The sequence below is a fragment of the Emydura macquarii genome, unplaced genomic scaffold, assembly GCF_026122565.2.
Source record: "Emydura macquarii macquarii isolate MOO-44397 ecotype Brisbane River unplaced genomic scaffold, CSIRO-AGI_Emac_v2 contig_306, whole genome shotgun sequence".
In the NCBI taxonomy this organism is placed as follows: Eukaryota; Metazoa; Chordata; order Testudines; family Chelidae; genus Emydura; species Emydura macquarii.
In genome coordinates this window covers 464,886-477,813 of record NW_027130443.1, presented here as the reverse complement: position 1 = coordinate 477,813, position 12,928 = coordinate 464,886, and the positions used below count along the sequence as shown (strand labels likewise).

The following is a 12,928-nucleotide window of genomic DNA, read 5'->3' as shown; positions in this document are numbered from 1 at the left end:
TGTGTGCTGGTACGGGGGGCTGGGTCCCCCCTTCACACGGATATCCCTCCTACACCGTCTACCGGTACGGGGTGCCGGGTCTTGTCTACACCATGTGCGGCTCTCGGGGGCGCACAGTGATGGGGATCCCATCCCCACGCCCCCAGCAGTGCACCAGGGTGTGCCCCCGCGGGGTGCTGGGGCGTGGAGAGCAGACGGCAGCTGCGCCATCTGTGTGGGTCCGGCCACACGTGCCCGAGGGGTGCCCAGGCAGCCCGGTGCCCGCCCGTGGCTAGCGCCCCCCCTTCCTCCGCAGATACACCTGCCGGGGCCTCTTTGAGCGCCACAAGCTGCTCTTCAGCTTCCAGATGTGCGCCAAGATCCTGGAGACCTCGGGCAGCCTGAAGATGGACGAGTACAACTTCTTCCTGCGTGGGGGTGTGGTGAGAGCCCGGGGCTGCCCTCCGTGCGGAGTCACTGAAATGCGGCTGCTTCTGGGGTGGGGAGGGCAGCTGTGAGACCGCCCCACAGCACGACTGCCCCAGGGTGGCGCTGGGCTGCGAGGAGCCCAGCTGGGGACCCTCCCGCCCTGCCCTGCCAGCCCCCCCAGGTGCCGGGTGTGACCTGTGAGGCCCACTCCCCTGATGCCCCCGGGTGGGCCCCGGTCCCAGTTGGGGGAGTCGCGGGGGGGTGTGATGCCCACGGCATGCCTGGCTCACCCTGGCGCCCCCAGGTGCTGGACCGGGAAGGGCAGATGGACAACCCCTGTGGGTCCTGGCTCGCCGACACCTACTGGGACAACATCACCGAGCTGGACAAATTGACCAACTTCCACGGCATCATGAACTCCTTTGAGCAGTACCCGCGCGACTGGCACCTCTGGTACACCAGCGCCAAGCCTGAGAAGGCCATGCTGCCAGGTGAGCCCCCCACTCCTGGGGGCGGGACAGGACTCCTGCATTCTCTCCCCGGCTCTGGGAGGGGGTGGGGGCTAGTGGTTAGAGCGGGGGGGTGGTGGGGCAAGGAACAGGACTCCTGGGTTCTCTCCCGGACTGTGGCAGGGTAAGTCACTGACACAGGGCTGTGGGGCAGAGGATCCCTGGCAGCTGCCCACAGGGGGCCATGGCTCTCCCCACCACCTCCTGGCTGCCTCGGGCTCCGCGGGGCCCCCAAGGCAGCACGGTGGCCCATGCAGGGCAGCCCCCCTGTGCCCCGCGTCAGCCCCCTGCCCTGCGTCACCCCCTGCAGGCGAGTGGGAGAACTCCTGCAACCAGCTGCAGCGCATGCTGCTGGTGCGCTCGCTGCGGCCGGACCGCGTGGCCTTCTGCGTCAGCGCGTTCATAGTCTCCAACCTGGGCTCCGCCTTCGTCGAGCCGCCCGTGCTCAACATGAAGTCGGTGAGTGGGGGCCGCGAGCGCCGCATCCTGCCGACAGGCACTGCCACCGGGAGAGCAGGACGCGAGGTCCCGCCCCGCCCCGCCCAGCCCAGGGAGACGGGCTCGGAGGTCTGACCTGGGGGCGGGAGGCCAGGTTGATGGGCCCATGGGTCTGACCCTGAGGCGGGGCCAAGGTAGGATGGGGCCTGTGGATCTGACCCCGAGGTGGGGGGCCAGCTCGATGCACCATGGATCCGATGCAGGTCAGCACATGGCACGTTTACATTTGCTTTTGGCCAGCTAAGTCCCAGCCGCTGCCCCCGTCCAACCTCCCAGGTCCCCCCAACGCCGGCCCCCCACCCTGCCCCGGCCCTCAGGGCACCAGCCCCCTGCCCCTTTGCCCCACCCGCTTCCATTGCCCCTGCAGGTGCTGGACGACTCCACACCCAGGACCCCCCTGATCTTCGTGCTGTCACCTGGCGTGGACCCCACCTCCATGCTGCTGCAGCTGGCTGAGCGGTCGGCCATTGCCCAGCGCTTCCACGCCCTGTCGCTGGGGCAGGGCCAGGCGCCCATCGCCACCCGCATGATCCAGGAGGGCGTCAGGGACGGTGCGTGTGTCATAGCGCCTCTACTGCTGGCAGCACAGGGGAGCCTCCTCGCTCCCGCCTGGCTCAGCACGCCCCCAGGCACTTCCGCCCCATGGGAACTGGAGGCCGGGGCCCCCTGAGCCTGGGAATGACCCCAGAGCCTTTACTGCCATCTACAGCCCCAGACCTCCGGGGTGGGGGCGCATGGAGTCCGCGCAGACAGGAGGGAGGGAGCCAGGGGGTGAGTCCGGTGGACTGGCTGGACCCACACACCAGGACCTGGGGAGTAGCACAACAGGGAAGGTCTGGGTCTGACTGGTCTGGAGATCCTGGGGAGGTCTGGGCTCGGCCGATAGGTTGGGGGACCTGGGGAGGGTCTCAGCCCGGCAGGAAACCTGGGGCGGTGGCTGGTCAGGAAACCCCAGGGAAGGTCGGGGCCCATCCAGGAGACCTGGGGGCTGGGACCCTGGCGTCCGGGAGCTGCACTGTTCTCCCCGTGTCTATCGCCAGGGCACTGGGTCTTCCTGGCCAACTGCCACCTGTCGCTGTCCTGGATGCCGCAGCTGGACAAGCTGGTGGAGCAGCTGCAGGTGGAGGAGCCGCACCCGGCCTTCCGGCTCTGGCTCAGCTCCAGCCCACACCCCGACTTCCCCATCGCCATCCTGCAGGCCAGCATCAAGATGACCACTGAGCCCCCCACGGTGAGAAGGCACCCTGCCCCCCCACCCTCTGCCAGCTGGTCCCACGTCCAGCCCCGGCAGGGCATGGGGGGGTCCCAGTGCGGGGGGGGCCCAATGTGCCCGTGTGAGCCCCGGCAGGGCATGGGAGGGGCTGGGTGTGGGGCGGCCCGGGGGGCCTGCGCTGATCCCTGGCAGCATGTGGGGGGACGGGGTGTTGCGGGAGGGCCCGGTGTGAGGCCCGGCCCACACTGACCCCTGCACCTTCTCCCCACAGGGTCTCAAGGCCAACATGCAGCGCCTGTACCAGCTGGTGACGGAGCCGCAGTTCGGACGCTGCACCAAGCCGGCCAAGTACAAGAAGCTGCTCTTCGCCCTCTGCTTCTTCCACAGCATCCTGCTGGAGCGCAAGAAGTTCCAGCAGCTCGGGTGGAACGTCGTCTACGGCTTCAACGACTCCGACTTCGAGGTGGGTGCCCGGCTGGCCCCGCGCTGCGCCCCCCTGTCCGCCCACGCCCTGCCGCGACTGACCCCGGGGTCCCCTCAGACCCTGCCACGACAGGCCCCGGGCTCCCACACCCTGCCATGACTGACCCCGGGGCACCACACCCTACTGCAACTGACCCTGCGCCCTCCTCAGACCCTGCCGCAACTGATCCCGGGGCCCCCTCAGACCCTGCCACGACAGGCCCCGGGCCCTCTTACACCCTACCATAACAGACTCCTGGCTGTCCCCCTGACACACCCTACCATAACAGCAACCCTGCAAGAACAACTCCCCTTGGTGTTCCCCCATGAGACCCTACAATAACAGCCCCCGCCGTCCCCATGAGACCCTACAATAACAACCCTCGCCGTCCCATGAGACCCTGCCATGACGGACCCTGGGAGCCCAACGCGAGGAGCCGTCTCATGCCCTGGGTGCGTGTGCCATGGCTGCGGTGCCGGCTGTGCCCCCAGGTGTCGGAGAACCTGCTGAGCCTGTATCTGGACGAGTACGAAGAGACGCCCTGGGACGCCCTCAAGTACCTGATCGCAGGCGTCAACTACGGGGGTCACGTGACGGACAGCTGGGACCGGCGCCTGCTCAGCACCTACATCAATGACTACTTCTGCGAGCCCTGCCTGGCCGCCCCCTTCTACAAGTACGGGGGTGGGGCCTCAGCCCTGGGGGGCGGGGCCTCCTCAGCACCGACCTCACCTCCCGGGGGCCATGCACCCCTGAGCGGAGATTTCTGGTGCCGTTGCCCATTCCGTGCCCCCCCGTACACCAAGCCCAGGCTGCGCCGACGGCGATCCACCTTCGCTTCCGTCCCGCCCATGGGCCCCAGGCTGGGGTGTCTTCACTGGACTGGGGTCATGGCCAGTTCTTCCCGGGCTTTGATCGATCCCAGCTGGCGGGGCCGCTTTGGTTCTCCCCAGGCTTCGATCGATCCCAGCTGCAGGGGTCGCTCTGTATCTGGGCTTTGCCAGGCTTTGAACCTCCTTCTGGCCGGGAGGCTGCGGTGAGTGGGGCGTTCCTGCTGGCCCCACCCTCGTCAAGGCAGGGAGATCATGTCTGCCCACTTTGGCCCCGAGCCCCAGATGCCCCCCGGACGCCGGCCTCTGAGCACTGGAGGGGCCGGGAGCCCAGCTCCACGCACTGGGGCTTGCAGGCTGCCCTGTGGCGCTGAGAACGGCCCTGGTGCTGGCCCTGGAGTGTGGCCCTCAGTGGAGGGTCTGAGAGGGCGGAATGGGCACCCCCCAACAATCTGCGCTTGAGGGTGCAGGGGGCGGTGCCAGGGAGGGTAGCACCCAAGATGAGTAACCTCTGCCTGTGCCAGTGGAGCCCGGCCCCCCTTCTACGACTGTGCTGCTGCCCCCTTCCACACGCTGGGGGCTGCTGAAGGGCAAGGGCGGGGTGAATGGGCACAGCTGGGGGGGAAAGGGGAGGTGATGCCGGGGGGGCCAGACAGTACCAATCCCTGAGACCCCTGGCACCCCCAGGCTGTCAACACTGGACACCTACTACGTCCCGAAGGACGGGAACCTGGCCTCCTACCGTGACTACATCGGCATGCTGCCCCCCACCGACTTGCCTGAGGCCTTCGGCCAGCATCCCAACGCCGACGTGGCCTCCCAGATCACTGAGGCCAGGACCCTCTTTGAGACCCTGCTGTCCCTGCAGCCCCAGCTCACGCCCAGCGGAGTCGCTGGGCAGAGCCGTGAGGACAAGGTACCCACGTGGGCCTGGGGCTCTGATCCCTAGATCTGGGGCAACCAGCTCGGCCCCATGGGAGGGACATTGGGGCTCCCAGCTGTGGCTCTGCTCCGTGGGAGGGGCACCGGGGCAGCCACACCTGGGTGTGGGCTGAGCACATCACCATCGACCCTTCAGGCTGTCCACACTCAGGCAGCTGCCCCTGCAGGCCCGGCCCATGTGTCGGGTCACGAGACTCCAGTCCGTGGGGAGCCACCCAGGGCCCTGTCCCCACGCGGCCCATACAACCCTCGCCCCGCAGGTCCTGGAGCTGTCGGCCGACGTGCTGAGCCGGATCCCGCAGGAGCTGGACTACAAAGGCACCCAGAAGGTGCTGGCGGATGACCCTTCGCCCCTCAACGTGGTGCTCTTGCAGGAGATCCAGCGCTACAACTCCCTGCTGCAGGTCATCAGGTCAGCCCCACGACCGCCCCACAGCGTGAGGCCCAACCCAGCTGTGGGAGCAGGGACTGCCTCTCCGTGGGGCTGGGCTGGGCTGGGCTGCTGGGAATAAGGGGCCTTGAGCCAAGTGGGAGATCCCAGCAGGGAGCGAGACTCCTCCCTGCTCCTGGACATGGGTCACCCCCAGCCAGTGCTGCCCCAACTCTGGGCCCTGGGGGAGCTTTGGGGGTAGGTGTGGAGCCGGCTGAGGGGCGCCCCTGGCTCACGGGTGCTCTCCCCTAGATCATCGCTGCTGGAGCTGGAGAAGGGCATCCAGGGGCTGGTGGTCATGTCCACATCCTTGGAGGAGATCTTCAACTGCATCTTCGACGCCCGTGTGCCCCCCATGTGGGAGAGAGTAAGGGTGCCCCCTACGCCCGCTGCCCCCCGGATGGGAGAGGGGAAGGGGCCCCTACCCCGGCTGCTGCGGGGGAGCCGGAGTTGGGGGCCCGTTTGTGGCCCCGTGGGAGCCCACCTGAGGGCCGATCTCAGCTGCAGTTTCCACGCTGGGGACCAGATCTCAGCACCGCAGGCTGGGGCGGGAGGGGGGCCGGGGCCGCGTGAACCTGCTGGTCAGTTCCCTGCCCCAATGGTGGGTTTCCTTTCCCCAGTGAGTGGGAAGGTCCGGTGGGTCTGGCTTTGGGGCAGGAGGGAGGGGGTCGATTGGAGAGGGGTGGGTCCCCTGCTGAAACCTCCAACCACAGATGAGGAGCAGCACTTGCTTGGGCGGGGCTTGGAAGAGCACCGCCTCCTTCCCCCCCCCCAGTCCAAGCCCCGTTGTAGGGCAGGGAGCCGAGCTAGCGTGTGCCTCAGTTTCCCTGTTCGTGCATGTCCCAGGGGTGAAGGGGCAGGAGACAGGGCTGTGCACCTGCCCCAGCCCCTGTGCTCTGCCCCCCCCAGGCCTACCCCTCGCTGAAGCCGCTGGCCGCCTGGACCCGGGACCTGGCCCAGCGGGTGGAGCAGTTTGCCCGCTGGGCCGAGACAGCCCATCCGCCCGTCCTCTTCTGGCTCTCGGCCTTCACCTTCCCCACCGGCTTCCTCACCGCTGTGCTGCAGGCCGCCGCCCGCCACAACAAGGTGCTCCGGGGTCCTCTCCCTGGCTCCGGGGGGCTAGTGGTTGCAGCAGCGGGGGGCTGGGAGCCAGGACTCCTGGGTTCTTCCCTGGCTTTGGGAGGGGGTGTCTAGTGGTTAGAGCAGGGGGGGGGGAGGCTGGGAGCCAGGACTCCTGTGTCTTCTCCCCGGCTCTGGGAAGGCAGTGGGGGGCTAGTGGTTAGAGCAGGGGGGTTGGGAGCCAGGACACCCGGGTCCTCTTCCCGGCTCGGGGAGGAGAGTGGGGGCTAGTTGTTGGGGGGGGGGGGTGGCGGGCTGGGTATCTGACTTCCCTTCCTGGGGCACTAACTGGCTGAGAGGTGAAAAGGCCCCGGAGCCTCTCCTGTGCCAGTAGGGCATGCGGGGGACAGTCAGGTTGGGGGGTCGGGTTTCCCCACCCCCTCACTGCCCCCCCCTTGCAGGTCTCCGTGGACAGCCTGTCGTGGGAGTTCATTGTCTCCACCGTGGATGACAACAATCTGGTGTATCCGCCCAAGGTAGGGGTCAGGGGCCGGCCCCCCACCCTGGGGTCACAGCCACGGGGGGGCACTGTCCCTGGGCTCACCCTGCCTGCCCCCAGGATGGTGTGGGGGGCTGTACCTGCAGGGGGGCTCACCCTGCCTGCCCCCCAGGATGGCATGTAGGTGCGGGAGCTGTACCCGTAGGGGGAGCTCACCCTGCCTGCCCCCCAGGACGGCGTGTGGGTGCGGGAGCTGTACCCGTAGGGGGAGCTCACCCTGCCTGCCCCCCAGGACGGCGTGTGGGTGTGGGAGCTGTACCCATAGGGGGGCTCACCCTGCCTGCCCCCCAGGACGGCGTGTGGGTGCGGGGGCTGTACCTGCAGGGGGGCTCACCCTGCCTGCCTGCCTGCCTGCCCCCCAGGATGGCGTGTGGGTGCGGGGGCTGTACCTGCAGGGCGCGGGCTGGGACAAGAAGAACTCGTGTCTGACGGAGGCGGAGCCGATGCAGCTGCTTTGCCCCCTGCCCACGGTGCACTTCCGCCCCAGCGAGAGCAAGAAGAAGGGCAGCAAAGGTACCGGGGGGCTGCAAAGGGGCCGGGGGGCCAGGTGGGGGGTCAGGGGGCAGCAAAGGGGCCGGGAGAGGCCGGGGCATCTCGGCTCCTCTCTGGGGGCCCCAGGCAGGGCGGGGGCAGCAACCGGGCTGGGGCCAGGCGGGGGGCTATAGGGGGCAGCAAAGAGGCTGGGGGCTCTCGGATCCTCTCCGGGGGCCCCAGGCAGGGGGCTGACCCCTCTCTCTCCCCAGGGACCTACGCCTGCCCCTGCTATTACTACCCCAACCGGGCGGGCGCGGCCGGGCGCCCCTCCTTCGTCATCGCTGTGGACCTGAAGGCCGGCGCCGCCAGCCCCGAGCACTGGGTCAAGCGCGGCACCGCCCTGCTCATGAGCCTGGATAGCTGAGCCCCCCCGTAATAAAAACTCCCGTGACCCTCCCATCGCCCCAGCCCCACTCTGTTACCCCCGCCGGGGGGCGCTGGGCCGGGCGGGCCCCTGGGTCTGACCCTGCACATGTTCAGTTTCTGCCCTGCCCTGCCTTCTGCCTCAGTTTCCTCTGTGTCGGAGTGCGGGGGCGACCTGCGGCGTAGGGCTCTGGCTTGCCTGGGGGCAAACATCACCTGGGGGCTGAGCCCAGGGCAGTGGGGTTGGGATCGCCCCCCCCCCAGTCATGCCTGGGCCCCACAGCACCAGGGTGGCCCCTGGCCCAAGGCTGCTCCCACTTGGGTGGGGTGGGGTGGGGTGGGGGGGCCTGAACAGCAGGTAAATAGCTCAGCTGAGGTGTCAGCGTGAGCCAGAGCGTGGGGGGAGGGGGATGACAGGCCTAGGGGGGCAGGGAGGGATCCTGGCTGGGGGGGGGGGGGGCACAGGCCCAGGCCCAGGGGGTTGGGATCCCTGCTGCCTCCACTTCCCCCGCTCAGTGCTGTGTGGCTGCTGCCAGCTGTGCCCCAGCTGTGCCCGGCTGGCGGCCCGAGGAAAGGCTGAGCATCACGTGGGGAGACTGAGGCACAGAGCAGTCCCGCGACCCCCCCCCCCCCAGCCTGCCGGAGCTGGGCACCACTGCCTGGGGGGTAACCAGGGGTCGCAACCTCCCCCTCCCCGCCCGACCCTCTTCACACAGCGGGGGGGCAGGTCCTGGCACTGCCACTGCCCCACCACGGGGTGTGTGGCCTGCACGTGCGTGTACACACTCGCACGCTCACATTGCACTGGGGGGGTCGATCCGAGCCCATTACGCTTGAGGGGGGGGCTGCACTGAGTCTCCCCAGCAAGAGTGGCTGTGACCCCCCCCTACACACACACAGCCTGGGGGGGAGAATGGCTGTGACCCCCCCCTACACACACACACACACCCGGGGGGGCGGGGCCGCGGCTGGCTCCGGGAAAGAACCAGCCCGAGCCGCCAGGCGAAGCCCGGAGCCGCGGCCCGAGCGAGCTGCGCCACGGCCCGGCCCGGCGCGATGGGGCCGCCCGGCTGCCGCTTACGGGCCGGAGGGAGACGGGGCCGCCCCCAGGTACGGGCCGGGCCGGGGCGCGGGAGGGGGCGTGTTCGGGGGCATCTCTGAGCCCGGCCCGGCGGGACACGGTGGGCGCGATCCGGCACCCCGAGGGTTAAATATCCCCCCCACACAACCGCCCCTTCTCGGGTCCGGCCCATCCTCCTCTGGACCCCCCGGGCCCGATTCATTCCACCCCCCGGCAGGGAGCTTCACCGCCACCGGTTACAAATGGAGCTGGGCCGGCGGGGGTGGGGGGGATGGGCTGTGCAGACGTCACCTCTAGGGCCCCTGCCCCTCACAGCCGGTCCCCGCCGTGGGGCCGGATGGAAACCGGCGCCCCCTAGAGGGGCGAGGCCCCTGGCCCCCCACAGCTGGGGAGCGATGGGAGCTGTTCCAATGTTTGCCCACGAAAGGGCGATTACATGGGCAGCGCTGTGCACCGCTGCTGGGCACGTCCCTCCCTGACCCTGTCAGTGCAGGCCCCAAGCTGGGGGGGCTGAGCCCCCTTCCGGTCACAGTGGGTGACTGGCTCTGCCCCCGAGCCTGAGCCTGCATCCCCCTGAGATCCAGTGGTGGGGAGTTCCCCAGGCCACTTCCACAGTGTTTGCTTTGCTGCCTTTCATTTACTTCTACGACATGTCTAGTGGGTAGAGCAGGGACGGCTGGGAGCCTGGACGCCTGGGTTCTGTTCCCTTTTCCACACCGGGGGAGGAATCCAGCAGGGAGAGGATGCCCCCTGCTGGGGTGATGTGGGACAGAGCGTGGGAGATTTGGGGTCGTGGGAGGGGAGTGGGGGCTAGTGGTTAGAGCAGGGGGGGGGGGGGGCTGAAAGCCAGGACGCCGGGGTTCTCTCCCCAGCTCGGGGGGGGGGGAGTGGAGGCTAGTGGTTAGAGCAGGGGGCTGGGAATCCGGACTCACGGGTTCTCTCCCCAGCTCTGGGAGGGAAGTGTGGGCTGGTGGGTAGAGCAGGGGGAGATGGGAACCAGGACGCCTGGGTTCTCTCCCCAGCTCTGGGAGGGAAGTGGGGGCTGGTGATTCAAGCAGGGGGCTTGGTGCCAGGATATACTGTTAAAGATGGGTCAGGCCCATCCATCATCAGCTCCTGGCTCACCTGGGCCAGAGAATCTCACCTGCCCCCCCCCACCAGACTGAGGACAGTAACTTGACTTTGGCGAACGCGTTTTCCCACCAGTCTCGATCCGAAGCCCCGGCTCCGACCGGCCCCTGCTGCCCCGGGCAGTTCCAGCAACGCTTCCCGCTCTCCCCGGGGCTGGATTTCCCGTGCAAACGGTGTCCGGCATCCGTGTCCCACCGCGGGTCGGGCACTGCTTTTCTACAGCCCCGTGGGATCTGGCATCTCCTCCCCAGGCAGGTCCTTCCGGACCCTGTCCCCTCTCCCTCTTCTCCAGGACACCTGCCTGCTTGGGCGCCGGCTGACCCTAGCCACTGGGCATTTGCCCCAGTCAAGCCTTGGCTTCATTCAGTGGTGTCTCTGCCGGAGGCCGCGGCCTTTCTGCGTCCCCCTAGAGCCAGGCTGGCGGGGGTCCCAGGGCATTACCCTGGGGCTGGAGATGATTTCCCAGCTTGGCCTTCCCGCAGTCTAGCTGGTTTGCCAGGCAGCCGTTGCTGAGGCCCCCCCGGTGCCCACGGACACGGGCCAGGCCTCTGAGCGACTTCCGGCATCGACGCTCGGCTCTGGCTGCGTGATGCGGCCTGCTCCCTGCCGGCTCAGATCTGCTCTGCTATTGACAATTGGTTCTGCACCAGCACCAAGACCGGCGCCTCGTTGCACCGGGCCCTGCCCAGCCTGAGATCGGGGCCCCGTCGTGCCGGGCCCTGCCCAGACCCCCCTGCCCCAGATTGGGGCCCTGCTGCGCTCAGAGACAGTCCTTTCGCCAGGGAGCTTGAAATCTGTATAAACAAAGGTTGGGTGGGGAAACTGAGGCACAGAGAGAGGAACGGACTCGTTCAAGGTCGGTGGCAGAGCTGGAGAGAGAACCCAGGTGTCCTGGCTGCCAGCCCCTGCTCTACTCCTCTAACCCCCTCCCCTCCCCTCTCCTAGCTGAGGATAGAACCCAGGCGTCCTGGCTCCCGCTGCTGTCTCTGTATCCTTTGGCCCCTGCGTGCCTGGGCCCTGGGGAGCCGTTACCCCACCAGCCATTGGAGCCCTGACGCTGGAGGCAGCCCCCGCCCCCGTGGAGCTGGAACCAGATCCCCTCTAGGGAGGGGCCATCTGCTGGGGGGCAGGCGGGGCAGGTGCGGCCCAGCTGGAGGGGAGGATGCTGGAGCTAGGCCGGGTAACCTGATCGGGGGTGGGGGGCTCTGGAGCTGTGGGTCAGGGTTGGTTGTGGTCAGGTGACAGGTAGCAGGAGGCAGCAGAACGAGCTGAGATGGGGGGATGCAGGCAAGGGGGAGGGAAGCTGGGTTATTCACCAGGACGCCCCGCAGCCAAGAACAGGGCCCCCGCTGTGCCCCCCTCTCCAAGCTGGGGAGAGAACCCAGGCGTCCTGGCTCCCAGCCCCCTCTGCTCTAACCACTAGTCCCCACTCCCCTTGCAGAGCCAGGGAGAGAACCCAGGCGTCCTGGCTCCCTGCCCCTCTGCTCTAATCACTAGCTCCCACTCCCCTTTTGCTTTCTCTGTGCCCTTGGATCAGGGCCATTCCTGGCCCGTGCCACAGATGTTGGGGCCTCTTGGGGCAGTTCCCCTTCTCGTCCTCCAGCTGCCCCCATGGTCACGGCCATGGCCCTGCCAGAGGGAGCGGCTCCAGATTCTGGCACATTGGGGTTGGATCCCAGGGCCGGGCTAGCAGGAGCTGCGGGTCGGGAGTGAGGGGGTGATGCCTAGTGGTTATGGGGTGGGGGGAGAGGAGGAAAGGTGGCTGGATTCTAGTCTGCCTCTCTGTGCCTCAGTTTCCCTTTTCTGTTCCATGGCAGGAAGGATGCTGATGAGGGAGAAAGTTTGAGGCATTGATGGGGTGGCTGGAGGAGGGTTGTTATTGTAGGGTTGGTCACAGGCCCCCTTCTTGTCCCGGCAGCTCCCGTGAGCCCAGAGCAGGACCAAGTTATTCATTAGCCAGGTGGTACCTTTGCTCCCTCCTGGAGTCTGTGATCTGCTGACCTCTGCCCCCCCCCAGCACCCCTCCCCCGCAGAGAGACAGACAGGAGCCAGCCCTCACTCCAGACCCACAGCCCCTGCTAGCCTGGCCCTGGGCCCCCCCAGCTTTGGGGGTGCCCCTTACCCCCGACCCGCAGCCCCCTGCCCAACTCTGCTTCCAGGATCCCTCCCCAATCGCCTCCCTCTGCCTGCGCGGCTCAGTTCAGGCTCCTGGGCCCTGTTGGTCTCTCCCGCGAAGGCTGCCAGTCGTGACATGCGTGGGGGGGGGCTGTGGCTGGGGGGTTCATGTGGCTGGGGGGGCAGGGGAGGCAACTCTGGGCAAGGATGGGGCTTTCCCTGTCGCTATGGTAACAGGCAGGAATGTTCACCTGGTTCCCACGCCAACCTATTGATGTTGCCCGGGTTGTGATGTCATCGCCCCATTGGCCAATGGGGGCCTGGCTCGGCCTCGCTGCCTGGCGATGGGCGGGGAGCTGGGAACCAGCTGCTGGGAGACGCAAAGGAGGGGGGGTCGAGATGGGGGGACACACGGCACATGCAGCAACACACCTGGACACGCCCCAAACATGCCTCAGACACAGCAGTGCATGCACCAAACACGCTAACACAACACATACGGCAACACGCCTGGACACGCCTCAGACACGCCAGCGCATGCACCAAGCACGCTAATTACATGTACAGCAACACGCCTGGACATGCCTGTCCCGGGTCAGGCACGCGTCGGACGCAGCACAGATTGGACACGCGAACACACGCACAGCCAGCGACGTGCTGGGGCTGCGCTGCGGCTGCAGACACGCTGGGACACACCTGCACACACTAACACACGCGCCGCCATGCTGCATGTGATTCTTGCGTTCCCAGCTATGCCGAGCCACGCCAGTTCACACGGGGGATGCAGCGACCC

The 12,928-nt window shown here is 67.8% G+C and overlaps 2 protein-coding genes across 5 annotated transcripts in view; both read left to right on the top strand.

Moving 5' to 3' along the window:
* DNAH2 (dynein axonemal heavy chain 2) overlaps window positions 1–7,833 on the top strand; it is a 77,775-nt gene extending 69,942 nt beyond the window's left edge. The window contains exons 74-87 of the mRNA XM_067561716.1: window positions 296–422; window positions 713–899; window positions 1,228–1,376; window positions 1,783–1,966; window positions 2,456–2,646; window positions 2,900–3,091; window positions 3,583–3,767; window positions 4,609–4,837; window positions 5,124–5,275; window positions 5,546–5,660; window positions 6,203–6,379; window positions 6,814–6,888; window positions 7,274–7,424; window positions 7,655–7,833. Of these exons, the coding sequence (XP_067417817.1) occupies window positions 296–422; window positions 713–899; window positions 1,228–1,376; window positions 1,783–1,966; window positions 2,456–2,646; window positions 2,900–3,091; window positions 3,583–3,767; window positions 4,609–4,837; window positions 5,124–5,275; window positions 5,546–5,660; window positions 6,203–6,379; window positions 6,814–6,888; window positions 7,274–7,424; window positions 7,655–7,809 (2,269 nt within the window). The 3' untranslated portion in view covers window positions 7,810–7,833. The remainder of the gene's footprint in view (window positions 1–295; window positions 423–712; window positions 900–1,227; window positions 1,377–1,782; window positions 1,967–2,455; window positions 2,647–2,899; window positions 3,092–3,582; window positions 3,768–4,608; window positions 4,838–5,123; window positions 5,276–5,545; window positions 5,661–6,202; window positions 6,380–6,813; window positions 6,889–7,273; window positions 7,425–7,654) is intronic.
* Window positions 7,834–8,764: 931 nt separating this feature from the next.
* KDM6B (lysine demethylase 6B) overlaps window positions 8,765–12,928 on the top strand; it is a 33,135-nt gene continuing 28,971 nt past the window's right edge. For 2 of the 4 annotated variants that reach the window (XM_067555237.1, XM_067555216.1), the window contains exon 1: window positions 8,766–8,918. The gene's annotated coding sequence lies outside the window, so the exon portion shown is untranslated. Of the gene's footprint in view, window positions 8,919–10,965; window positions 11,201–12,928 lie in introns of all 4 variants that reach the window. The other 2 variants (XM_067555228.1, XM_067555256.1) reach the window with 2 other exon arrangements.